Consider the following 25,484-nt stretch of genomic DNA (forward strand, 5'->3'; position numbering starts at 1 on the left):
CTCTCGTCGCTGTTCTAACAGGCACTTCCGGTGGTGCCGATCGCGGGCGTTTGCGGCCCGCGGGAGGCCGTTCCGGGTCGCGCTTTGCGCTCGGACGCTCGGGCGCCACGATGGACCGGAGGAAAAAGCCCTTGGATGTTACGGCCTCCTCGGTGAGTGCGGGTACACTGATGCCACGGGGCTCCGAGTTCTCCTCCCCTCCACCACACAAGCATCTCGACCTTGTTTCTTCCGTGCGGAGACCCAACCCGGCCTTCCCTCAAACAGCTGGGACCCGGCTGTCCCGGCTGCGGCCCCGGGCCCACTTCCTGACCTGCAGGACCCTGTGTCTGGCCTCTCCCTCGGACGTGCCCTTGGACCACGAGGCCCTCTAGATCCAGCCCTGACGGGTGTTGCCCCCCTCAAGAATGTCGCTGCCTCGCTGTGCGACCGCCGTGCCCGGCGTCCGGGCCAGCCTGGTCTCCCCCGCTTGCTGCGCAGACCCGGCCCCGGTCCTCGCTTCCTTTCCGGGCTGGGGACCAGCAGGGTCCTCGCCGGGATCCGAGAGCGCCCGGCGTCCCGGCCAGGAGTTACCAGTTGGTCTCGCACCCGCGGGTCTAGCCGGATGTGAGCGGTTTCATGAAACCAGCTGCTCGTAGGAAGAAACCTGCCGAGTACGAGCCTGTGCACTACTCATTGATCGTCTCGGCTGCTTTAAAGAGCAGGTGCTATTAATATCCCTGGTCTGAGGTTCTTTTTTTTTTTTTTTTTTTTAAGGTTTTATTAATTCATGAGACACACACACATGCAGAGGGAGACACGGGCTCCGTGCAGGGAGCCCGGTGTGGGACTCGATCCTGGGATCACGACCTGAGCCCAAGGCCGACCCTCAACCACTGAGCCACCCAGGCGCCCCAGATCCCTGTTTTATAGCTGATAAATCCGAGGCCCAGTAAGGGAGCGTGGCTTTCCCCAGCTTGACATACAGAATTCTTAGTGTTAGAACTGTTGCACTCGAGGCTCTTTGTCTCCAAACCATTGCCTTTTCTGTTACATTGGAGCAAATTGCCTAATCTTATTTGATCTTCAATTTACTGTAAATTGAGGCAGGCGCTCAACTGCTGAGCCACCCAGGGATCCCAGCATCTTCATTTTAAAACTCAAAAATAGTCGTAGAAGGTATCCCTGGGTGGCGCAGCGGTTTGGCGCCTGCCTTTGGCCCAGGGCGCGATCCTGGAGACCCGGGATCGAATCCCACTTCGGGCTCCCGGTGCATGGAGCCTGCTTCTCCCTCTGCCTGTGTCTCTGCCCCTCTCTCTCTCTCTCTCTCTCTCTCTCTCTCTGTGACTATCATAAATAAATAAAAATTAAAAAAAAAAGTCGTAGAAGAGGAAAATGTGTGGCTAGAAAATCGTTGTGGTTAAGAAGGCTTAGAAGGGGGACTAAAGTTTTTGTGTTTAGAAATTTAAAATATTAAATATTAGGTCCTGGGATGAAACTGTCCTTATTAAATCCCTACAACAGCTGCTTTTAGATTGATGTCTTCCAAAATAGAAATCATTGAACTCAGTCATTTTGATTTCCCTTAAAACTCAGTCTGTGATGCTGTGCTTTGTAAGTATCTAATTTATAGGGAGTTGGATCTGGACTTTTCATTTTATCTTTCTTTGCAGAGTAGACAGTGCTGATTGGTACAAGTGAGAGGTAGTTCACCCCAACTTCCCTGTTCGCTTTGCCCTGGCCTTTGCTGTTCTTGAACTGTATGATTCAGCTAAACTTCCAATTTCTAGAACATGCATAAATTTGGAGTTCTTCTCATTCACTCAGACCATGTTATTTCTAGCTGTTGAAATCTTGTCTTTTTTTACTAAGTACTCTCTATACCCAACATGGGGTTCAAACTCGCGACCCTCAAATCATCAAGAGTCTTCTGAGCCACCCAGGAGCCTCTTTCGCACCTTTTAAGGCTCAGCTCAGAGTTGTCTCTGATCATTCTGGACAGAAGGAAATGCTCCTGTAGCTGAACTTTTATGCTGCTTTCTTCACCCTCACCCCTGTTTTAAAGGTTTTATTTTTAAGTAATTTCTACACACAATGTGGGGCTGGAACTCACAACCCCAAATCAAGTCTCATGCTGCACTGACTGAGCCAGTCAGGTGCCCCTGTTTTCTTCTGCTCTTAAAGTCTTTATTACATTTTACTGGTATTATAAGTTACCCTTTTTTTATTAGATTTTAACTGTTTGAGGCAAGAGTGTATCTATTTCATGTTTGTATCCTGTTCTTCAGCGCTCAGTTACTGGGCAAAGATATTTTTCTGCAGAAATAATAAATTTTGAAGATTAAGAGAGGTTACAGTATGAAAAAGCCAAGTACGGTGTCAGGCAGAGAGAAGGGGTTTGTTCAGTGTTGTAATTTCAATCTGAATCCAACAGATGCAGACTTCATTTACTTTGCCAATCACTTTCCCCTTAGTCCAGTGTTGAAGATTAGAAATACATTGCCAGCAGAGCTGGAGTGCAATAGGACTTGGTTTTACTTTGTACTGGATTCTACATTCAGACATTTAATTTTCTACCTATTTTTGTCCATTAATGGGAACTTTAAATCTTGCTTTGAGAATTACAATAATTTGGAAATCTAGTCACTCGTTAGAATTAATTACATGTCTTTGCTTATTTGTTTTGTTCTAGTTGGTAGATCTTAAAGCCGAACTCTTCCGAAAACAAGAAGAATTCAAACAAGAAAAGCTTCTGAAAGACTCTGGAGTTTTGGGAAAACCAAAAACAACTATTAAGGTAAAAATAAGATATAGTTTTCTCCATCAGTTCCAAATATGGGGAAATTGTACCCTACTTAGCTTTTTTGAAAGTGTCCTGGCCTCTGCTACATATAAAATTTAGGGGAAAATCCCTTTCTTGTAGCTGAACATCTGCATAAAGTGTTTTATATTAGAATAGAAATTAGAGCATTTAAAAGCATATTTTAAATTTTTTTTAAGATTTTATTATTTATTCATTCATGAGAGACACACAGAGAGAGGCAGAGATAGAGGGAGAAGGGACCCCGATGTGGGACTTGGTCCTAGGACCCCAGGATCATGACCTGAGCAGATGCTCAACCACTGAGCTGCCCAGGTACCCCTAAAAACACATTTTTTTTTTTTTTAATTTTTATTTACTTATGATAGTCACACACACAGAGAGAGAGAGAGAGGCAGAGACACAGGCAGAGGGAGAAGCAGGCTCCATGCACCGGGAGCCCGACGTGGGATTCGATCCGGGGTCTCCAGGATCGCGCCCTGGGCCAAAGGCAGGCGCCAAACCGCTGCGCCACCCAGGGTTCCCCTAAAAACACATTTTAATACAATTACTCAGCACTTCTTTTTTGGAAAGTGCATGTTTTAGTTGATGGTTTGTGTACATTCTTGTGGAAGATCAGCTGTATAGGTATTATTAATCCAAACAGATAAGCAATTAGATGATACAGTAATACAGTAGAAAATATCAGGATCTTTAAGAGCTGTGAATGGTGTGCTAATTTTATAGGTAATGGTGTTTATCACTTCTATTATAACATTTTTTGAATTAAATTGTAATCATTCAGGGGATAAAAGATATGTAACTGTGCAGTTATGTAAAGGAATTCTTTTTTTTTTTTTTTTTTAAAGATTTTATTTATTCATGAGAGACAGAGAAAGAGGCAGAGACATAGGCAGAGGGAGAAGCAGGCTCCATGCAGGAAGGCTGATGTGGTACTTGATCCTGGGACTACAGGATTACGCCCTGGGCTGAAGGCAGGCACTCAACCACTGAACCACCCAGGGATCCCTGTTAAAGAATTCTTTATATAATTTAGGGATTTTTTTTTTCCCTTTAGCTCCAGCTTCTTCTTATACAGTCTATTTGCACGACGTAAGTTGGCTGTTGGATCTAATCTGCTTTTTTTTCTTCTGAAAGGATTTTATTGCAATCACTTGGTATTTCTGTTTTGTCTTTTGAAATAAATATGCTGCAGAAACCAAGTATCTGGAGCAAACAGAATGCAGGAGTTTCAAATCGAGCTGAGAAGGATGCAGAACAGAAGATTGAGGAACAGAAGACTTTAGACAAAGCAAGGTAACGTTAAGCTTTACTCACTGTAGTTACTTCTGAGGCTATCCAGGCAAAGAGAGTTCTCTTTTTATGCTTCTGGATTTACAGTTTTAATTTTGTCATCTTTGGGATCCCTGGGTGGCGCAGCGGTTTGGCGCCTGCCTTTGGCCCAGGGCGCAATCCTGGAGACCCGGGATCAAATCCCACATCGGGCTCCCAGTGCATGGAGCCTGCTTCTCCCTCTGTCTGTGTCTCTGCCTCTCTCTCTCTCTCTCTCTCTCTCTCTGTGACTATCATAAATTAAAAAAAAAAATTTGTCATCTTTTCAGTCAAATACTCTACAAACATAAAATAGACTCTAAAAAGAATATAGTTTGTAGATGTATTTATAGTCTTATAAGAAGGGAAGACATAATCTCAGTCTGAAAGATGAAACAGTCCCACTTTGAGCCTTTGTTAGGCACTAAAATTATCAACAAGTGTTTCAGAAGTGTCCCTTGGTGGTGTGGCTCTGGGCTACTAGGTAGTATGACAGTAGCATTTAGAAACTAAATTTCTCCCTAGCGTTTTATTTTGAAAAACTTGAAAACTACAGAATAATTGAAAGAAGAGTACAATGAATCTTCTAATACTCTTTACCTAAGCTCATGAATTAATGATTTTCCACATTTACTTTTCCTTTTTTTCTTTCTCTCTCCTCTTTGTATGTATGTAGAGAAACTTTGTTAAACATCATGCCTCAAAATGTTTCACTATGTATCTCCTAAGAACAAGGACATTCTCCTACATAACCATATTCTGCCATACCCAAGAAATTTAACACTAATAAAATAGTGTTAAATAGTTTATTATATGGTCTATAGGCAAAGTTACCAATTATTCTGGTACACTTGAGTCCTTTATAGTTTGTTTTTTTTTTAATTCAATCTAGAATTAAAAGATTGCATGTTGCATTTAGTTTTCATATTTTTCTTTCCTTTTTTAACAGGGAGAAATTTTGTTTATAGCATGACTTTTTTTTTTTTTAAGTTTATTTATTTATTTATTTTTGTAGTTATCTCTATACCTGCTGTGGGCCTCGAACTCACAACCTCGACATTTAGAGTTGTATACTCCTCTGACTGAGCCAGCCAGGCATGCCAGATGGCATATTTCTTTAGCCTCTTTTAATCTAGAATAATTCTCATGCCTTTTTGTTGTCTGTTATACCATAGCTATTCTTGAAGAGCTTAGGCCTGTTGATCTGCAGTGTCCCACAATCTGATTAGAGTCCTATTAGCTGCTTTTGGTTAAGAATATGATGTAGGTGACGTGTCGTTCCTGTTAGATGACAGCAAGAGGTTCACAGTGTCTGTTTGAATTGTTATTTGTGATGAAGTGTGATCACTTGATTAAGATAGGCCTGCTAGGTTTTTCCACTGTAAAGATGCTCTTCCTCATTTGTAATTAATGATAATCTAAGGAGGGAAACTCTGAGACTATGCATATCTTGTTCACCAATATCTTTCCACATACTTATTACGTTGGTGGTTTCAAAGTGATTATTTTTCTAATTATTTTCTAAACTATCCATCTTTATTTTTTCATTCCATTTATTAGGTGGCATTCTTCCATAAAGAGGAACTCTCCCTTATTTGCAGTATCACCCTCGACTGAGAGAGAATCCCAAGTTTTAGTATCTGTCATGACTCATTGCTTTTGGATCCTTGTGTAATAAAAACTCTGCAGTTGCAGACAGTGGTCATTAAGGTTGCTCAGCTCTTTCTGGGTCTGAAAAAAAGAGGCAGAATATTAGTGCATTTGGGGGATTGTTTTTCTTGGCATTTGACCTGTTCCCAGCAGACACACATTATGTTATTTACAAAAATGTAATAAATATATATATTAGTATAATATATAATAAACATATTTAACATACAAAACATGTTAATTTTTGAGACATCTCTCTCACCTCCTGGACATATTATCAGAATTCCAATTTGTTGAAGGGTACTGTAATTTTTTATTTTTTATAAATGTATAAACTCGGCATAACAGTTTTCCTGGGTACTTTGCTGTGGTTTTTTTCTATCCAGTAATCTGTTACATAATACTTGGGCTTCACTGTGCTTGTGAGGAGTCTAGTCTTTCCTTGGTCTGTGTCTCCCCAGAGCTCAAAACAAGCAGGGACAGTCCCATGAGGATGTATGGCCTTGGGCAAGTTACTTCTCCATTGAGACTTTGCTTATCTATGAAGTGAGGTGGTTCATACTCAGCTCATGGAGCTTTTCAGAAGATTAAAGGAGATACATAGTGTCTGGCACCCAGTGGTTCCAGATAAGTGTCCCATACTCTTGCCCTCTGCATTCTTTCTTACTCGATTGAAGTAATTCTTCTCGGAAGTCTCTAACGACTTCCTCATCTGCTAAATCCAGTGGCCATTTCTCTGACATCTTCCTTGATCTCCATTACTGGTTTGCAGACTCTTCTGCTCTCTTCTTTCTGTTGCTGCATCCAGACTCTTTACCCTTTTCTCACCTGTTCTTATACCTGTCTTTGTCCTTACTTTGTGCCCCTCTCCCCTTTGCTCAGCATCCTCTGCTGCTCTGGTCTCTACTTGAACATACCAAGTTCATTCCCGCTCCCTCTTTTTTCTGCCTCACTTGCTTTCTTCCCACGATCCTCTCATGGTTGGCTTTTCGCTCTATAAGCCTTAGCTCAAATGTCACCTTCGAAGAGGTTTCTGCAGGCTACTTTTTCTAGCTTAGTGTCCTCTTGGTTACTCCGTCCTGATGCCTGCTTTTTGTGTTTTTTTTTTTTTTTAATTTTTTTAAAGTTGTATTTTCATTAACACAGCAAGATTCTATAATGACACAGGTTATTACATTAAGCCCCCTCTGAAATAGAGCAAATTAACCTTTTGGAAGTGGAAGGGCCTCCAGGGATGACAGCTGCTTTTATTTCCTTTCCTTCACAGCACTTGTCTAAAATCCTCATTCTCATTGATTTATTATCCATCCTTCTCCCTTTCTATAACAAAAACTCTGTGAGCCTGGGGACTTTGTCTTATTAACTGCTGAGCCCTCAGCACCTGAAACCATGCTTGGTGCAGAGGAGGTGTGGAAGCAGTACTTGTTGAATGAATGTGTAAAACAGGAGAGGAATCTTTCTGACCTAGACAATAAGCAGATGACATAACCGATGGCATGCTTTCGTTTGTGATCTAGTTACTTTCTGTGACCACCCTAAGAAGCAGTGCTGTTTTTTTCATCTATTATAAATTTTGAAATTGGGAGATACAAGAGAGGTGAAGTAATCTGTTTCAGAACACATAGCCGTGTGACCAAGGGACTTTATTGTCCAAGGACACCATTAGATATGAAATTTTCCATTATGATTAAGTGTGATTCTTCACAAGCTAAAGCTCAGATGACCCCTTTGGGACTTTTCTTTACCATCATTAAGTATTTCTAGAATAAAGAATTACCAGCTGTCTTACTTGGTCTGTGCCCACTAAAAAATAAATGTCACCAGAATTAATGTGAGCAGAGAGGCTACTTTATGGAAATACCAGGGTTGATGTTTGTTTTTTGTTAGTTTGTGTCATGAATAAATTACTCATGTTCTGTATAAAACAGTCATATTTAAAAAAAATTTTTTTAAAATTTTTACTTATTTATGATAGTCACAGAGAGAAAGAGAGAGAGAGAGAGAGAGGCAGAGACACAGGCAGAGGGAGAAGCAGGCTCCATGCACCGGGAGCCTGATGTGGGATTCGATCCCGGGTCTCCAGGATTGCGCCCTGGGCCAAAGGCAGGTGCCAAACCGCTGCGCCACCCAGGGATCTCAAAACAGACATATTTTTAACAGACTTCTAAGAAGTTGGTCTTTAGCCTCCTTAGAGAAGCCTAATAAATCATGGATGACCAGGGACCCTTGTCTGAAAACAGTAATGAGGAGTTACATTGAATTTGGTGATCCATTTGGAAGGTTGTATACAGAAAATGTTTTTGTTTAGGCACCTCTCTTTCTCTCTCTCTTTTTAAACTTAGGTTGCACTTGGCATTTGCATCTGAAATCTTACTTCATTATTTTCAGATACTGATTGAGTGAGAACTTGTGCCAGGTATCATTTTAGGCACTGGGATACAGTCATCAATAAGAGAAACATGGGCCTGTTTTTTTATCTAAATTTTAAAAATTTTATTTAAATTAGATTTTCCAGCATATAGTATAACACCCAGTGTTCATCTTATTGTGTGACATGAGCCTGTTCCTATGGAACTTATATTTAGTCAGCAAAGTGGGCATCACTAGGTCTGAGGATCCCCTCAGAGTGGGGTGGTCAGCTCCAGTTACAGCCACTTCCTCATCAGACTAGGCCTATTGTGCAGGTTGCAGCAGTCAGGCAGCCTTAGTAGCTAATGTTAGACCATTTCTAATGCTGTCTGTTTTTCTCCTAGGGAGAAATTGGAAGAAAAAGCCAAATTATATGAAAAAATGACTAAAGGAGACTTTATAGGTAAATATAATAATTTATTTATACTTTTCTATTTTCTCAAATTCCTACAGACCTGTAGTATTTTGTTATTTGTTAGAATAACTAAGAATGGGAAGGAAATTTAAGGATTAATACGGGTTACTTTCTGTGCTGGCACAGAGACAAGAAAATCCACAATAATTGTTGATTGCTCAGTGTGTGCCAGGCCACATGTTAGTTGCTATGAGGGAACAAACAAGAACAGTATAAGCCAGAGTCTCTGCCTCTGCCCTCAAAGGAATTGTCATCAATGGAGAACAATGGCATAGAACAACGCAAAGGTAGGAAACGAGATCTTAAATAGACTACCATTATAAACCATTATGGCTATGTGGAAAAGAAGACGGGGGAGTTATGGGTATATCAAGGGGTATATCAAGTTATGTTTCCTTTTCCCTATTTTATATTTTTTCTGTGATGTGCCTATAATGCTTCTAAAATAATAAAAAGATCCCCCTTTCCTCACACTCTCCAGAAAAAATCCAGCCTACAATTAGATGACATTAGAAGAGATTTTACAAGGCAGTGCATAATTCATCGCCAAAAGGCATGTGGGGAAGTCTTTAGGGAGAAGGTAGGCTCTGATAGGGTCTTAAAGGCTTTGGATAGCTGGAGAAAGGGATTCTGCAGGGAGAGTGTGGTGGGAGCAGATCGGCAGAGGAAGTAGAGGGCCAGTGTTGGCAGGACAGACTACGTGGCTAGGGGAGGGGACAGTGGGACAGTAGAAGAGAGGCAGGGCTGGAACCCTGGTCATTAGCTCCCCAGACAGTCCCAACTCCCTCTTCCTGGGTAGCAGAAGCATGTTTCCTGCATGGCAGGGAGCCCAGTGTAGGAGAGTCAGTCACTCTGAAAGCTGGGGGACATGGGGAGTGGTCATGTCTTCCTGAAGAAGCAGCAGGGTGTCTGTTAACCAGAAGGCCTCACTATTATGTGGTTTCATAACTTTGCTCTGGGAAATACATCTCTTTTCCATGTGAGTTATTTTGTGGCTTTAAAAAAATTAAAGCCTTCTACTTTATTCAAACTTGACTCTGTTGTTCATCTAGAAATCAGGTCCAAAGGCCTGTGGCTTTGGGGATTTGGTTCTATCCAGAATGGCAGGCCTACCTCCTGATAAGATAGCCCTGCGGGTTTGGGCAATTTGAGTTTTGAAGCCTCAGTTATTCTCCACTCTGTTCTGGGGTTTACCACCAGTACCCGGTGATGTGGAGCCTAGTATCTACTCCATACAGATTATTGCTGTTCTCAGAGAAAAACTGAAGTGACTATAATACCCAGCGTAGTGAAACTTCATGTAAATGTAATTGTAAGTACGTCAACTATCCTGGGTTAAATTAAAATTGTGGATGGTTACTTAACCTTCAGTGTATTATTTATTTGTTTAAAGATTTTATTTATTAGAGTGAGTGCGCAAGCATGGGGAAGGGCAGAGGGAGAGGGAGAAGCAGGCTTCCCACTGAGCAGGGAGCCCAATGCAGGGCTTGTTCCCAGAAGCCTGGGATCATGACTCAAGCCAAAGGCAGATACTTGACCAGCTGAGCTACCCAGGCATCCCTCTCCTCAGTGTATGTTTTAGCCCAAGCAGATCACAAGCCACATGTCTCTGTGTGCCCCACAGATCCCTGGCACCATGCCTTGCCTGAAAGTGGTGTTCATTGGTTTGAAAAGAATTCAAATGACTTCTTTTACCCTATATTATGATCCTTAAACATCATACTACAACAATAGTCCCTTGATTAGGGAGGTATATATAGCAATAAAGGTTTATTGCTCTAGTCTGGCAACATGAGCAATGCAATTCTCCTTCTGCATTATGTCATTGGTTGTGTGAGTCTCTTGAAATCAAATGGTTTTATCTTAAAATTGCATTCTGACACTATATTGCTCACTCATTATATTGATGAGGCAATAGAAAACTTTAAGCTCTTTTAAGATTTTTTTGTGTGGTCATGTGTTTCTGATGGCCTATTTGCAGCTTTCATGTCAGGTCCCGTGGTGGCTCTGTGTCTTTGAATTGTTCTGGGGATGCTGGGGGTGGTGGATGCATCGACTAGTGAACCATCCAGGGACGATGTAGCTGCCCAGCAGTGAATGTGACTGCTTCATATCAATTCCATATGTGGTTTGCCTCTTTGAAAATAATGATTTTTCTCTCTTAGATGAAGAAGTGGAAGATATGTACCTTGTGGATTTCACACAGAAGATCATAGACAAACATAAAGAAATGGAGGTGTTTGGTGCCAATAGAGATTCTAGAAAGGCAGGAGAAAGAGACGATGATGAAGAAAATCTTTCTGAAAAAGATATACCTCCTCCCCAGGACCCCAGTGAAGAATGGTTGGTAGTAATGATACAATTTGGTCATGTGAACATTCTAAGATTTGCATTTACTTTTTTTTTTTTTTTTTAAGTAATCTCTATGCCCAACACGGGCTTGAACTCATGACCCCAAGATCAAGAGTCCCTTGCTCTATTGACTGAGCCAGCCAGGAGCCCTGACTTGTGTTTACTTTCCAAAAGTATATCAAACCATTTCTCCTTATTCTTCCTCAGTTTTCTTTCTTTTAATATTGGATTTACAGATACAGAAACAGTAACTCCAAAGAAGAAATAGTTATAAGACTGAGCCAAATGCAGAAGGCATTAATACACTTGCTTTGTTGGTGTGGAAGAGTTGTTTAGACTCTCAAAGCATGTTCCTTTGTTACCCAGGCTGCTGCCTATGTCATTATTCAGGCATTGTGGAGAGTCACTGTCTAGCTGGTGGTAATGTTCATTTCCCAGAGAAGAGGCAGACAGAGCTGGTCCAGGAAACCTTACTTTGGCTGGGACATTTTCTGGCAGTGTGATACAGGCATTGTGGATCTTGGACCTGCATAGCCCTGGATCCATCTTTCACTGGCAGTATGACCTTGATCAAGTTCCATCCTTGCTAAGGGTCAGTTTCCTCACCTGTAAAACAGATAATGAAGCCTGGTTTCCCTGACTGTTTGCCTTAAACTCCCTTTAGCAAATAAGAATATTCTAAGTTACCCAAGAAACTGCTGTCTGTGGAGTATAAGCAGATATTTGGTAAACTTTTATTGAAATTGTCCCAAATTCTATCTATGTAGAGGTGAATGATGGGGAAGCCAAACTTGTCTTTTCCTTATGAGACCAATAAATACATCAATAAGTATAAAGAGAACAGAATGGAAATTCCTTTCTAATGATTTTCTGTACTTAACACTTGTATTCAGACTGGGAATAACCCTACCTGCCCACCCTCTGCTTATGCAGAGCCCACCCATCTTCCCTTCCAGGCTCAGATATCCTCATTATTGGGGTCTTTGTTAGGAACTGCTGAGGGTGGTTTGTAGCACTTTTGTCAGCTATTGGCCCTGCTGGCAGGAGTCATTTATGAATGTAAGAGGAGCAGTGCCAGCTACGAGCATCACAGGGACCGCACATCTTCATACTACTTAGGGTGCCCACAGTGGTCCAGAAATAACATTCACATTGGGATAGAACAGCTGTTTTCATATCTGCTTTCTAAAAATAAATATTTTGGCAAGATTTTCTGGCTGCATACTTGCTACAAGCAACCCAAAGAGAAGCACATACAATGCAGTCTCTTCCATTGATGCTTTTCCTCACCATTTCTAGTGTGAGTGATTTTTCCCTCATCTGGACTCTAGTAGCACTTGGATACACTTCCAGCTCTTTTAGGTCTTACCTTTTCCTTATTGTTGACATACAACTGGCCTTGTTACCAGAAAAAAGATTTGAGAAAAACTTTAGGTACTTTCTATATCCTCCCTGCTGTTGTCAGGAAATGTTTCATGGGCACGTGCTTTAGCTTCCCCCTGGAGCTCTTTGAAGATGGCATGACTCTGAGCCCCCCTTTATTACTTACACCTCAAGTAATTGTTTCCTTGGAGCTTGCTCAGTGATTGCTGATTACATAGAGCACTTGCTGACTACTTACTGTCTTGCCACTTCTGTTTTGATGGGATCTGTACATTTTAGAGACCTTCTTCAGAAACAGAATAGCCTATGATTGCTTTTCATAGCAGAAATCTCATCTTGAAAGCTTTAATGTCTTTTTTTTTTTCTTACTAATGCCTGTATGATTACAAGCAATTTGTCAGTGATTTGAAGAGTTTGGAGGGCAATTGAAGGTGTCGCATGCCACCATATGGTGAAGGAAGACGCACTGCAAGCAGTTCTAACACTTTTTTTGTTTTTAAATTAAGCTCCAGAACTGTAACTACTTGTAAAATCCTTTTAGTAGTTAAGTTCCAGGTGGTGGAAAGTCTTTCCACAAAAATACTGTAAATAATTACTCAGACCATCTGGCTAGTTGATTTTCTTTTTCTATTCATTAGAAAAAGGGTGGGGGGAGGGGAGGAAGAAAGAAACTGCTTTCTGCATTTGAAGGTTTTATTTCTTATGGTAAGCAGCATTAGGACTATAATAATAGATTCTCAAATATTTAGCTTTCAAATCGTGGGCTAACAATTGGAATCAGCATGTGTAAGAGGAAAGAAACTGCTAACAAAAGCAAAGCACGCACACACACGTGAGACTCTGACCTTGAGTTGCACTAGCAGTACTGACCCCTTTCTGTGTTTTTAGCACCCTGATAAAGGCTGGGACATTCCTTACCCATAATTGAACAATAAAATAATCTGTTGCATCATAGTGCAATTGAAATGTTTTCTGTGAGAATCTGTGCATATTTCCTGTTGTGGGAAGTTGGATTCTTTCATTTTGCCTTGCTGTCTGCCTGGTTCCCCTGGCTGTCTAGTTTGGGCAAAGTTGGAGAGGGAGGAACTAAGTAAAAGGTAATAGACTTGCCCACTCCCAAGATGCTTTTGCAGTACAAGATGTGTGTTGCATGGCTTCCTCTTAATTAATGTGTCCTCAAAATATGTTCTGGTTGGAAAGGACTGTACCAATTAGAAGAAATAAAGGAAAGAATAAGAAGTTAGATTTGGGAAGACTGAGAAGATGAACAAGTTGAGAATGGTACAGAACAAAGTTATTCTGATGCTGACAAAATATGTGGAATTGTCTAAACTAGGTTGGAGTTTAAGTTCTGAGATGTTGCAGCAAGGGTCTGGATGGGGTATTTGTTTTTGAAATCAGAGACATACATGATCAGTCATTTTCTGCAGTGTCTGAACCTAAGATTGGAAAAAGGGCACAATGAGCTGATTGTGTGTCAGCTTTAAACTTTAAAAAGCATGTTTTGTTTTGTTTAAGATTTTATTTATTCATGAGAGACACAGAGAGAGGGACAGAAGCAGAGACAAAGGCAGAGGGAGAAGAGAAGCAGGCTCCATGCAGGGAGCCCGATGTGGGACTTGATCCCGGGACCCCAGGACCATGCCCTGGGCCAAAGGCAGGCACCAAACCGCTGAGCCACCCAGGGATCCCTAAAAAGCATGTTCTTATTGGTGGTAATGGTCTCTCAGGTTGAGAGTTTTTCTTGGTAGTGAGTCTTATATTAATTTTTTTACTGTGCACCAATTCCCTAACTTAGAGAACCATATGTCATGTACAAAGACTTCTTCACATGTTTCCACTTTTATTTCAGGGTGGATTATGTGGATTCCTTAGGGCGATCTCGGCGCTGTATGAAAAAGGATTTGCCAGATTTGCTGGAGATGGACAAAAATCTTCAAGGGAGGCTGTAAGTGTGTGATATGTAAAGGTTTGCCCAGGTCTGAAATGCAGACATGGGGATTGTTTTGTGAGTGAGGCTGCTTTCAGTTCATTATCTTCGATGATATGGTAAGGAGGTTTTTTCTTAACATATAAAAATATTTGCTGAAGTACTCTTTTATGGCTAACATACACACATAATCCACACTCAGGGAACAGCCTAAAGAGTTGATCATCCATACTGTGTAGCTACTAAAAAGGATGAATTGAAGCTATATCTGAATACTTGGAAGAGTGTCTGATATCACAGTAAAAAATATAGAAGGAGCCCATCCAACAAACAAACATCTGTGGAGAAGATATTTAGGAATATATACTTGATTATCCCACAGCAGGTGGGAGCAGAGAGGTGGTTAGTTTATTAACTTTTTCTTTATACATTTTTGTATTTTGAATTAAGGGCCTTATAGCTAGATTTGTTTCTACAGGGCCTAAGACACTTCTAAAAGATAACTTGCTCACATGCTCCAGGGAATAAAATTCCCTTTACTGAGGACAGTTTTTATGAGGAAAATGTTGGGAGAAGATCCACCTTGTCCAGGTCCTTCGGGTTCAGATAGGCCTGGGCTCAACACAAAGAAGGAAGTGTAGAAGCCCTGAGCCATTTGACAGAGGACAGATGGCACTGCCCAGACTGCAGCATTATGCAGCTTCCTTGGCCCTGTACAGGTGACCATGCAAAGGAGGCTCTGGTTCCTCCTCCCGTTTAGCTCAGAACCAGGGTTGGAAGGAAAGTGATTTGTCTCAAGTGCCTAGGCAAGATTTTGTTGTGCTAATGTAACAAGTTGGCTGCTTGATTAAAGAAAGGTGGAAACCATTTATATAGTTTCCCAGTGGTATTGGGTCAGAAACCTCTGTAAGGAACTGTCTTCTTTATCAACTAGAATTGCTTGTCCATGATCCAGTTACTGAACTGAAGCATTGCTGTCTCATGGTTCTTATCTAAAGAGAGTTGTGCTCTGTTCCCCTACTAGTTTTGTTAGTCCTGCTAATGAGAAAACCTTATTATCTGAAGATATGAGAAAAGAACTTCAGCGCCAGCAGTGGGAGGAAGAAGAAAGAGAGGCCTTGAAAAGGCCGATGGGGCCCATACATTATGAAGACATTCGTGAAAATGGTATGATCATCCTGCAGGCTTTAAAATTTTTTTTATATATCTTGAACTAATGGCAAGCATAAAGGGAAAAATTCATAAAACAGCAGCTCTTATGTAGAAATAAAAGATGCTGATTTTGAAATTCAAAATATCCCCATTGTTCACTTCATAGCCTAAAAATTACTCATATTGGGGATATCTTTCTAACAAAGGATGTATTAATCACAAAGAAGGGATTTTTTTTTTTTTGGCTTAGCTGCCCTTTTTTCGTTTGTTTTTAAACTTGTGCCAAATATCACTCTGTTTCCTTTTGTTTTGGCAGGAAGTTAGCCTGAGTCTAATTTATTAATCAGGGAACTCTAATCTTTTGAATAATTTTGACTTCTTTCAGAGGCCCGGCAACTTGGTGTTGGATATTTTGCCTTTGCCCGAGATAAGGAGTTGAGAAACAAGCAGATGAAAACGTTAGAGATGCTGCGTGAACAGGTAAAAATTAAATTCAGAATTGATGTTAAGAAGTATTTGAGAAAAAAAAAGTATTTGAGCAGTTATTTTTTTGTTGGACCATACTACAAAAACAATCTATTTTTTAATTAATTAACTTTTAAAGATCTTATTTGAACGAGAGAGAGAGAGAAAACAAGTGGGGGAAGGGGCAGAGAGAGAGGAAGAAGCAGACTCCCTGCTAAGCAGGGAGCCTGATGCAGGGCTCAATCCCAGGACCCGGAGATCATGATCTGAACCAAAGGCAGATGCTTAACTGACTGAGCCACCAGACATCCCATAATCTGGTTTTTAAATTGATACTCAGAATGGCTTTTTTTAAAAGGTAATGTTATATTTATTAATAGTTAATATTCAGAGCAGTGATGGACAAAAGTGTGTCAAATAAACTTTAAATTTTATTAAAGATTGATATTTCTGATATTTAATAAATACTGATAGAGCCATAAACCAGATATTTTATTATTTCTTTTTAATTGAAGTGTAATTGACACATAACATTATATTAGTTTCAGGTGTACAACAAATTATTCAATATTTGTGTATATTGGGAAATGATCACATTAAGTTTAGTTAATATCCATCATCACATAGTTACAGATTTTTTTTTTCTTATGATGAGAACACTTAAGGTCCACTTTTGGCAGATTTCAAATATGCATTATAGTATTAACTGCGTTTGCCATGCTCTACATTACATCTCCATGACTTGTTTATTTTGTAGCTGCAAGTTTAAATACCTTTTGATTCCCTTCGCTCATTTTGCCCACCCCCCACCCTCACTTCTGTCAACCACCAATCTGTTCTCTGTATCTATAAGCTGGTATTTTGGGATTTATTTTGAGGGTAGAGTTTAGATTCCACGTATAAGTAAGATTATACAGTATGATGATAAGTTCTGTCTGACTTACTTAGCAAAATGCTCGTAAGATCCATCATGTGGTTCAAATGGCAAAATTTCCTTCTTTATTATAGCTGAGTAATTAATACTCTATCCCACATATACATAAACACACATACCTACACTCCTTTATTTATCCACTGATGGACATTTAGGTTGTTCCATATCTTGGCTATTGTACATAATTCTACAGTGAACATGGAGCAGATATCTTTTTGAGTTAGCGTTTTCATTTTCTTCAGATAAATACACAGAAGTGGAATTACTAGATCATATGGTAGTTCTGTTTTTCACTTTTTTGAGGACTTTCCATACTGGTTTCCATTGTTGCTGCACCAGTTTGCATTCCCACCAATAGTGCACAAGGGTTCCCTTTTTTTTACATCCTTGTCAGTATTTGTTGTTTTCTGTCTGATAATAGTCATTCTAACAGGTGTGAGGTGATATCTCACTGTGGTTTTGATTTGCATTCCCTTGATGATTAATGATGTTCAGCATCTATGTGTCTGTTGGCCATCTGTATGTATGTATTCTTTAGAAAAATGTCTGTTTAGGTCATCTGAGGGGTTTTTGTTTTTGTTTTTTTCATCTGCCTGTTTTTTCATTGGATTGATTGTTTTTGTAGGTTTTGTCTTTTTTTTTTTTTTTTATTGCATTGTATGAATTCTCTGTATTTTTGGGTATTGACCCTTATCAGATATATGATTTGCAGATATTTTCTCCCATTCAGTATGTTGTCTTTTCATTTTGTTAATGGTTTCCTTTGCTGTGCAGAAGCTTTTGAGTTCAGTGTAATCCCACATGTTAATTTTTACTTTTGTTGCCTTTGCTTTTGGTGTCAAATCCAAAATATCATGGCCAAGACTGATGTTAAGGAGCTTAACTGCCTATATTTTCTTCAAAAAAGTTTTATAGTTTCAAGTCTTATGTTCAAGTCTTTAGTCCATTTTGAGTTAATTTTTGTGTATGGTATAAGCTAGCGGTGAAGTTTCATTCTTTTGCATGTGGCTGTTTTGTCTTCCCAACACTACTTATTAAAGAAATTGTCCTTTTCCCGCTATATATAATTGGGTCTTTTTGTCATAAATTATTTCTGGGCTTTTTTTGTTCCACTGATCTCTGTGTTTGTTTATATGCCAATATCATACTGTTTAATTATTATAGCTTTATAATATAGTTCAAAATCAGGGAGCCTGATGCTTCCAATTTTGTTCGTCTTTCTCAAGGAGGCTTTAGCTCTTCAGGGTCTTTTGTGGTTCCACATAAATTTTAGGGTTGCTTGTTCCTACTATTGTGAAAAACATTTGTTTCAATTTTGTTAGAGATTACATTGAATCTTTAGATTACTTTGGGTAATATGGACATCTTATCAATAGTAATTCTCCCACTCTATAAGCATGCTATATTTTTCCATTTCTTTGTGTCTTCAGTGTCATTCATCATTGCCTTATAGTTTCCCTTGGTTAAATTTATCGTTAAGCATTTTGTTTTTGATATAATCAGAATGTTTTCTTAATTTCCCTTTCTGATAGTTTGTTATTAGCCTATAGAACCGCAACAGATTTGTGATGTTGATTTTGTACCCTGCAATTGCCCTGAAGTCATTTATTCTAGTAGTTTTTGGGTGGTGGCCTTAGGGTTTTCTATATGTAATATCATGTCTTCTGCAAATAGTGACAGTTTTATCACTATTATTTATCAGTATCAATGCCATTATACTTTCATGAAGGTAATTGCTATTCTATTTTGGTGTTTCAGACTTTAAAATTATAGCTGCTCAGAAGTAACTTATGTAACTTTGATGTTTTAAATTTGGTTTTAAATATGGTACTTTTGGAGTGGCCTGGGAAAGAAAATAGAGAGTTATTTAAGGGATTTATTTAAGAGATTAAGGAGTAGAACAGAATTGGTTGGTTTCCTTGAATGTGAAACATTCCAGGATGCTCTGTGAACAGTCGCTAAACTTAGAAAACACTCTAGAGGGCTTGTATAAGAGGACCTCATAAGTCTATGTTTTGGAGACCTCAATGCTAGCTGGCTAGAGGTGGCTTGAAAGTCAATTAATTAGTCTGTTTTTAAAATAAATTATTTCATCCCTTTAAACAGAACTATTGTGAATTTGGCTTACAGTAAATAGTGTTCTAATTTTCTGTTACATACAGACAACAGATCAGAGAACAAAACGAGAGAACATAAAGGAAAAGCGAAAGGCTATGTTAGAAGCAAGACTTGCTAAACTCCGACAAAAAAAGATGAAAAAGTCAAAAGAAGATGGAGCAGAGGAAGAAAATAAAGGTATATTGTGGCTCATGTGTCTGACCTTCAAGAGGAAAAATTTTAGTTCCATTGATGTCCCAACGAATAGGACTGGCAATATGGAAATGAGCCATTTAGTTTTATTCTCTAAGCAAGCAGGGTACCCTCAAAGGTACTGCCAGGAGCAGTTGTTTTATAATCAAAGTGATAAAGAGTGACACTCCAAGGAATTTTTTTATATAGATAAAAAAATTAACAGGACGTTGTGTTACTTTATAGAATGGTGTGGTTTAGTAACTGAGACTTAGAGAAGAGATGTTTTAAAATAAAGTTTAGTTGTGCATACATGTTTTGGACCAATTTTCTTTTGCTATGGATGTATGCTTTTTGGTTATTATACATTAACTTATTTTAAAGAATAAATATATGCACAAAGTCAAAAGAAAGAATTTATGAGTCTGGACGGCTTACGAGAGGTCACACCGTGTGGAAACACTGTTAGATATTGTCCCCCTACAGGCTTGCTGCATGCCGTATGAGTTACCCTAGTCTGGGCTTAGCTGTCCCGACCAAGACCCCTGCATGGACTGGCTCAAACAAGATGGAAGTCTGTTTTCTGTTTTAATGTTTTAGAGCTAGTGTTTTTCCAGGCACATGGTAGCTCTGCCCCAGATCGTCACCTAGTCCCAGCTTCCTCCTTTCTTCCTGCTTCTGCCATTCCCAGAGTGTTGTTCTCCCTGCAGGGCAGACAATTACTCCCCAGCACCTGTTTGTGGTCCTGTCCCAGGGAAGGGGAAAGAGGGGAGAGGAACCAGCTGCTTTAGCAATCTGAAGTGGAAGGCACACACAACCCACATTTACATCCCACTGGCCTGAATGCAGCTGCAGGGGGCTGCAGAATGGCTTGTCCTGTGAGGTGGCCACACCCCCAGCTGAAACTGGGGGCATTCTGTTTCCAAAAGGAGAAGGGGGTATGGGTGTCAGGGGCATATGCCAGCGTCTCCAGCCCTCACAGAAGCCTGTGCCAAGCCCCTTCTGATTCTGAACACAGCTTCGTTTAGCTCTGAAAGGAGACCAGAAACTTTGAAAAGCTGAGAAATCACCTCTGCTGTTTTGTATGATGCTAGGTCCCTGAAACATGTTAAGCGTTGCATACCATTTGTTTTTGCTCTACTCCTGAACATTTGTCATTTTCACAACATGTGAAGTGCCACCACAGCTGTTTTTTAAAAACCCATTTTCTTTAAAAATCTGGCCAAAGGTGAATAGCTTACAGCCTGTTGCCATGCTTCAGCTCTTTATCACCCTAGGTCCCCTTGCTTTATCTGAGACTCTTACTTTAATTGAGTAGGGATTTCTGGTCCTTCAGCTGGTGGTCTGGGGAAGTGAGGTGGCATAGTGGGAAACAGAGACTGAAATCCCTCCAACCTGGGTTTGATCCTGGCTCTTGTCAGTTTCTACCTGTGTAACATTTTTGAGCTTAATTTTCCTCATTTATAAAATGAGAATTCTAATACTGACTTTGTTAGGGTTATGACAAGAATTGTACACTGTTGTATACTTAGTCCACTGCCTGGCCATGGTAGGTGCTCATTTAATACTGATCATTACTTGTACTCTTAAGATTAACGTGTTCTATTTAATTTTTATTTTTAAACTAGCTTTAAGCTTTATTATAATGATGTCTTATTCACTTGCAAAAAATAGATATTATTGGATCTTTGCCACCAGAACCAGAGGCTGTGCCAGCTCCACGTACTGCTGCCCAGAGTAGCAAAGTAGAAGTCATTGTTCAGGAGAGGAAGGATACCAGGCCCGGAGTGCCCCATGTCCGAGAGTGGGACAGAGGAAAAGGTAAGGGGGGTGAGCTCCAAGGTATAAACCCTTTCCAGTGATGGGCTTTACACAGGAGATTTTTCTAGTTCATCTCAGAATATCATTTTCATGAGTCTTAGTGGCCCCTTGAGGTTTAAGGACTGCTCCAGATCTTCCAGCTGGGTTCTTCGTAGTCCCCAGACACTAGCTGTTTGTAAACAGGAGCACTAGAAAGTGTGATTATGAAAGACCAAGATCAAAATACATCATTTCAAAAGAACAATTTTTTTAGAAGCACCAAGGGAAGTTTTTTAAAATTTGTGCTGCCCTCATGTGGCTTTACAGCTTTGGAATGCCCTTTATCAGGAGCCACTTCTAAAAATCTTTGAAGGTTTGGTGTTTTAAAGTCTTTAGCAGTCTCTTTTGCATTCAGTTGAGGATAGTCTGTGTGCCGCCTTATTAACGTGGATTTGCATGTGGTTGTGTTGGGTCATGCTAAATTTTCTGTAAATACACTGTTGTGCCCACAGCAGCTTCTTGTTGGAGTAGGCTGTGATTTATATCTCTTCAAGTGAGATCATTAGAATAGTACATTAGCTCATGTTGTTGCTGTTAGAGCTGATAAGATCCAACACAGGTAAAGATAGGCAGAAAGGCGAGTGCCTTAGGTTAGTGCTGCTGTTAGAAGGAGAGATGAAACACCAAATGAAAAAAAAAAAAGAAATACCAAATGAGATTTGGGCAGGTATCTTTTTGTGTCTTCTAAAACTCAATAAAGGCCAAAATCTGTGTCTTATGAAGTACCTGCATCATGTCAAGCAAATGATCTGAGGGTTTGATATTTCTTTCTTTTTTTTTATTGTTTATTTATTCATGAGAAACACAGAGAGAGAGAGGCAGAGACACAGACAGAGGGAGAAGCAGGCTCCATGCAAGGAGCCCGATGTGGGACTCGATCCTCAGTCTCCAGGATCACACCCTGGGCTGCAGGCGGCACTAAACCACTGCGCCACTGGGGCTGCCCTCTCTGTCTTTCAAACACAATTTTAGTGCCTTTTTGGCAATACTTCCAGAACCTACCGGCCTTCTCCACAGAGCCTTCCTTGAATTTTTCCCCATCTGGAAGTAGACACTCCCTTTTCTTACCCTGCTTCCTTATATTTTTGTAGGCATTATGTAGAGCTTGTATTATGGTATTGCTATCCTTATTCTCCAGAGAACGGGAGTTGGCTTTTAAGAAATGTATATAATAATTGAAAAATAATAACAGTAAAAATTCAACTGGTTCGGTAATCAGTTCTGATAATATTCTTTCTTATTTTTATTAGATTTTTCCTTTGGGTTCTGGTCAAAGAGGCAGTCAGATCTCCGGGCCGAGAGAGATCCTGAGTTTGCCCCACCATCAGATTACTTTGTGGGTCAAAAGAGAACTGGTTCCCTTGGTAGCCAGCCATGGAGCAGACCTGCACCAGCACAGAGTGAGCCAGGACAGTGCTCTGGCCAGAACCATGGCCCCAGCTCTTCGCAGACACCTTCAACTCCTGCCCCCAGCAGCCCACCACAAGCCCCTACAGTTACTTTTGAAACTCTGGATGATATGATATCATATTATAAACAAGTGACATGAACTTCAAAAGCATTCTGACTTGGGTCTACACTGTTGATGGTGCCTTCCCCTTCCACATTGAGGAAAATACAACTTTAGAGACTGAATTATACCTTTCTCCTCCTGTTCTTTCCCTAGAAGATACAGACTTCATGTTGGATTTGTCATCAAGGAAGAAAGTGAATGGTACCGTGGGAATTCTGTAGCCACTTGACTGTTCATTTCTTTCTAATTGATAGGAAGACCTATCTGTCTGGATTTATGTGTGAGCTGTCATATATGACCCTGCTGAGGAGCTTGTAACTGTGTTTCGCACCCACTCCCTTGGGTTCTTTAAAGGTTCCTTTCCTTTCCTTTTGCAAATACTAACATGCAGCTCTCTTTGTTCTAAGGATTCAGTTTCCATATAAGTTGATGGAGTATCTGTCAGGAAGCATGTATGCCTGTCAGAATGGCAAATGAGGGGACACTATGTGGACCAGGGTGATCTAGTCTCCAAGAGGACCCTGAAGCTGGTAGACTATTAAGCAATAATACTTAAAATGATGAGAAAGATAAGGGAGGAGAACTTCATAATCCAGAAAGGTAGAAGATGAAGTGACTTCTCTTGTCATCCCATCTTAAATGGTGATTGTCACCACACATGCTTAGTGGGCAATTCACTAAGTGTGTAGAGTGCCCAGGGCCCATGTGGAGGCTGTCGGGTCTAGTCAGAGAGGGAGACATGCCTTAGCTTAAGGGTGAGTTTTTCAGCTGGGCCTGCCTCTCTGCTGCACCCACTGTAGGCCCTCATTACTCTCAGAAGCCATGTCACCTCAGAAGTCTAACTGAAATAGATCTGGGCTGGAGTGAGGCAGGGAGATCCCTTCATCTTTACTAACAAATGAGTTAGTGAGCAGAGCTCCAGAAGCATTTCCTATGCCTGAAAACATCCCATCATCTGCTTGCTGCACCTATGACTTCACAGGTCCAGATAAGCAGGGGGAATTGGCCCATAGGGTTCCTATGGCTGCCTCCCAGGCCAGTGAATCCTGTAGGAACATGCTAGAGCAGATCTTCCAAGTTCCAGAAGGAGCCTGCCCTCCTGTGGGCTCTGATCCACATGGTCTCAGTGGTACTGATGGGGGTGCCCTTATAGATTGCAAACTGGAGCCTAGTGAGGGTACTTGTCCAAGATCATGTGGCATCCAAGCAGCAGTCTGGGAATTAAATGTAGTTTCTTTAGGCTCATGTTTGCTCCAAATTTGATTTTTCCAGTGTCCTCTGCTCTCAGTCTTGTCATTCCAGTATCAAGTAGTACTGGATGAAAATCCCAAATTCTTGCATACTTAATCTCTTAACTCTACGTCAAAGGCAAAGTTGCCTGTCTTAAGGGTCATTCTGTCAGCCTGATCAGGCAAATACCTCTTTTTAAAAATATAATCAACTGACTCAGCCACCTTTTTTGCAGAAATTTAGGATAAGTTGATACTAAAATTCATATGGAATTGAAGATACCCAGGATATTCAAAACAGTCTTGAAAAGGAACAGAGTTGGAGGACTCCTTCCTGATTTCAAGACTTACTACAAAGCTATAGGCATCAAAGCAGTGTTGTACTGACATAGGATAAGCACCTAGAGCCATGGACTAACTTTGAGAGTCCAAAAAGAAATCCATATTTCTGTGGTCAGTGGATATTTGACAGTGGTGCCAAGGCCATCCAATAGGGAAAGAATAATTTCTTCAACAGATCATTTGGGGACAGCTGACTGTCCACATGCAAAAGAATGAATTTGGACCCATAACTCGGGCCATAAACAAAGCCAACTCAATGTCAAAATGGATCGAAGACCTAAACATAGGAACTAAAGCTACAAAACCAACTGAACAGTTGTAGAATAAAGGTAAAGGAGACAGAAAAAAAAATTGGAATACTAGAAAGAAAAAATAGGATATTAGTTATACCAGAATCATAAGAAAAAGATGGAAGAGAAGGAAGAAAACAGACAAATGAGAAAGATGGAAAGAGGGTATGTTTATGAGGTAGGGCAGAAGGATTTGAGAGTCTGTTTGTGGAGAAGGGATGGGAAGGCTAGTCTAAGGCAGCAGTAAGCCCAGGCCTGTAGGACCCAGTGGTCACTGGTTATGAGAGGGACCCCCAAATAACCTTTTGTTGTTGGCCAGGGTGGCCCAACTTAGGATGACGAAACAGTCTGCATATCTGCTCATGGTCACTGTCAAGTCTTAGTAAGTCAGATTTTCTCTAGGATTTCAAGACTATAAACATTTCTCGTCCTCTCTTAGCATACAGGTAGTCTAGTGTTTTGTGAGCCCAGTTACATCCTCTTGCCTTTCAGACCCAGAGTTCAAGTGTTAAACCATTCCGGTTTCACCATTTCTTGCGGGCCTGTTTCATATGTGTGTAACCAGCAGATGGCGTGAACATTCTCAAGACTTTTGAAACAGCACTATCCCATTGAAATAGGACATAAGCCCTCATTTTCGGTTTTCTGGGAACCATATTAAAAAAGTGAAATTAACGTTATTGTATACTTTATTTCATCCAGTGTATCCAAAATATTTCGACATTTAATTGCATTAAAAATATCGAGATACTTTTGTATTTCTTTTCACACCAAGAAATACAAAAATACAAGAAATCTGTATATCCACTGATGATACATTTAAATTCAGTTGCTAAATTTTCATCAGGAATACTTGATCTGTGTTTATATTTCCTAGAATATACAGTGAAAAATATTCACACACCTGGGTTTTTCCAAACACAAACATTTCTAAGTTTTCCAGTAACCAAATCAAATAGCAATTCTTAATACAATTTTAGTTGCCTTAGTCATGCTAACCACATCTCAGATGCTCAGAAGACTTGAGGCTAGTGCTACTGTCTTGGATAGCACAACTCTGAATGATTTATTTTTTAAATATGCCCTATGGCCTAACTACATATAATCCCCACATTAGTAACTGAAGGATTGATAAACATTCTTCCAGGCATGCATTAAGC

The 25,484-nt window shown here is 40.3% G+C and overlaps 1 protein-coding gene across 2 annotated transcripts; it reads left to right on the top strand.

The window, feature by feature from the left end:
- CCDC174 (coiled-coil domain containing 174) lies at positions 1 to 24,999 on the top strand. 2 transcript variants are annotated; one of them, XM_025449085.2, is made up of 11 exons: positions 1 to 152; positions 2,672 to 2,776; positions 3,996 to 4,096; positions 8,515 to 8,573; positions 10,751 to 10,928; positions 14,173 to 14,268; positions 15,275 to 15,417; positions 15,788 to 15,882; positions 18,964 to 19,096; positions 20,765 to 20,911; positions 22,201 to 24,999. In XM_025449085.2, the coding sequence occupies exons 1-11, from the start codon at positions 111 to 113 to the stop codon at positions 22,497 to 22,499; spliced, it is 1,398 nt and encodes a 465-aa protein (XP_025304870.1). In that variant the 5' UTR covers positions 1 to 110; the 3' UTR covers positions 22,500 to 24,999. The 2 variants fall into 2 exon arrangements, with proteins under 2 accessions (XP_025304870.1, XP_025304881.1); XM_025449096.2 differs by having other exon boundaries at positions 20,789 to 20,911.
- Positions 25,000 to 25,484: the final 485 nt, after the last annotated feature.

This window comes from Canis lupus, chromosome 20 (genome assembly GCF_003254725.2).
Source record: "Canis lupus dingo isolate Sandy chromosome 20, ASM325472v2, whole genome shotgun sequence".
In the NCBI taxonomy this organism is placed as follows: domain Eukaryota; kingdom Metazoa; phylum Chordata; class Mammalia; order Carnivora; family Canidae; genus Canis; species Canis lupus.

Excerpts from the sequence above, each read along its gene's own strand:
- CCDC174 (XM_025449085.2), top strand. The coding sequence starts at position 111 with ATGGACCGGAGGAAAAAGCCCTTGGATGTTACGGCCTCCTCG. Across the intron at positions 14,269-15,274 it reads AAAAATCTTCAAGGGAGGCT|TTTTGTTAGTCCTGCTAATG; the intron begins GTAAGTGTGTGA and ends TTCCCCTACTAG. Across the intron at positions 15,883-18,963 it reads TAGAGATGCTGCGTGAACAG|ACAACAGATCAGAGAACAAA; the intron begins GTAAAAATTAAA and ends TGTTACATACAG.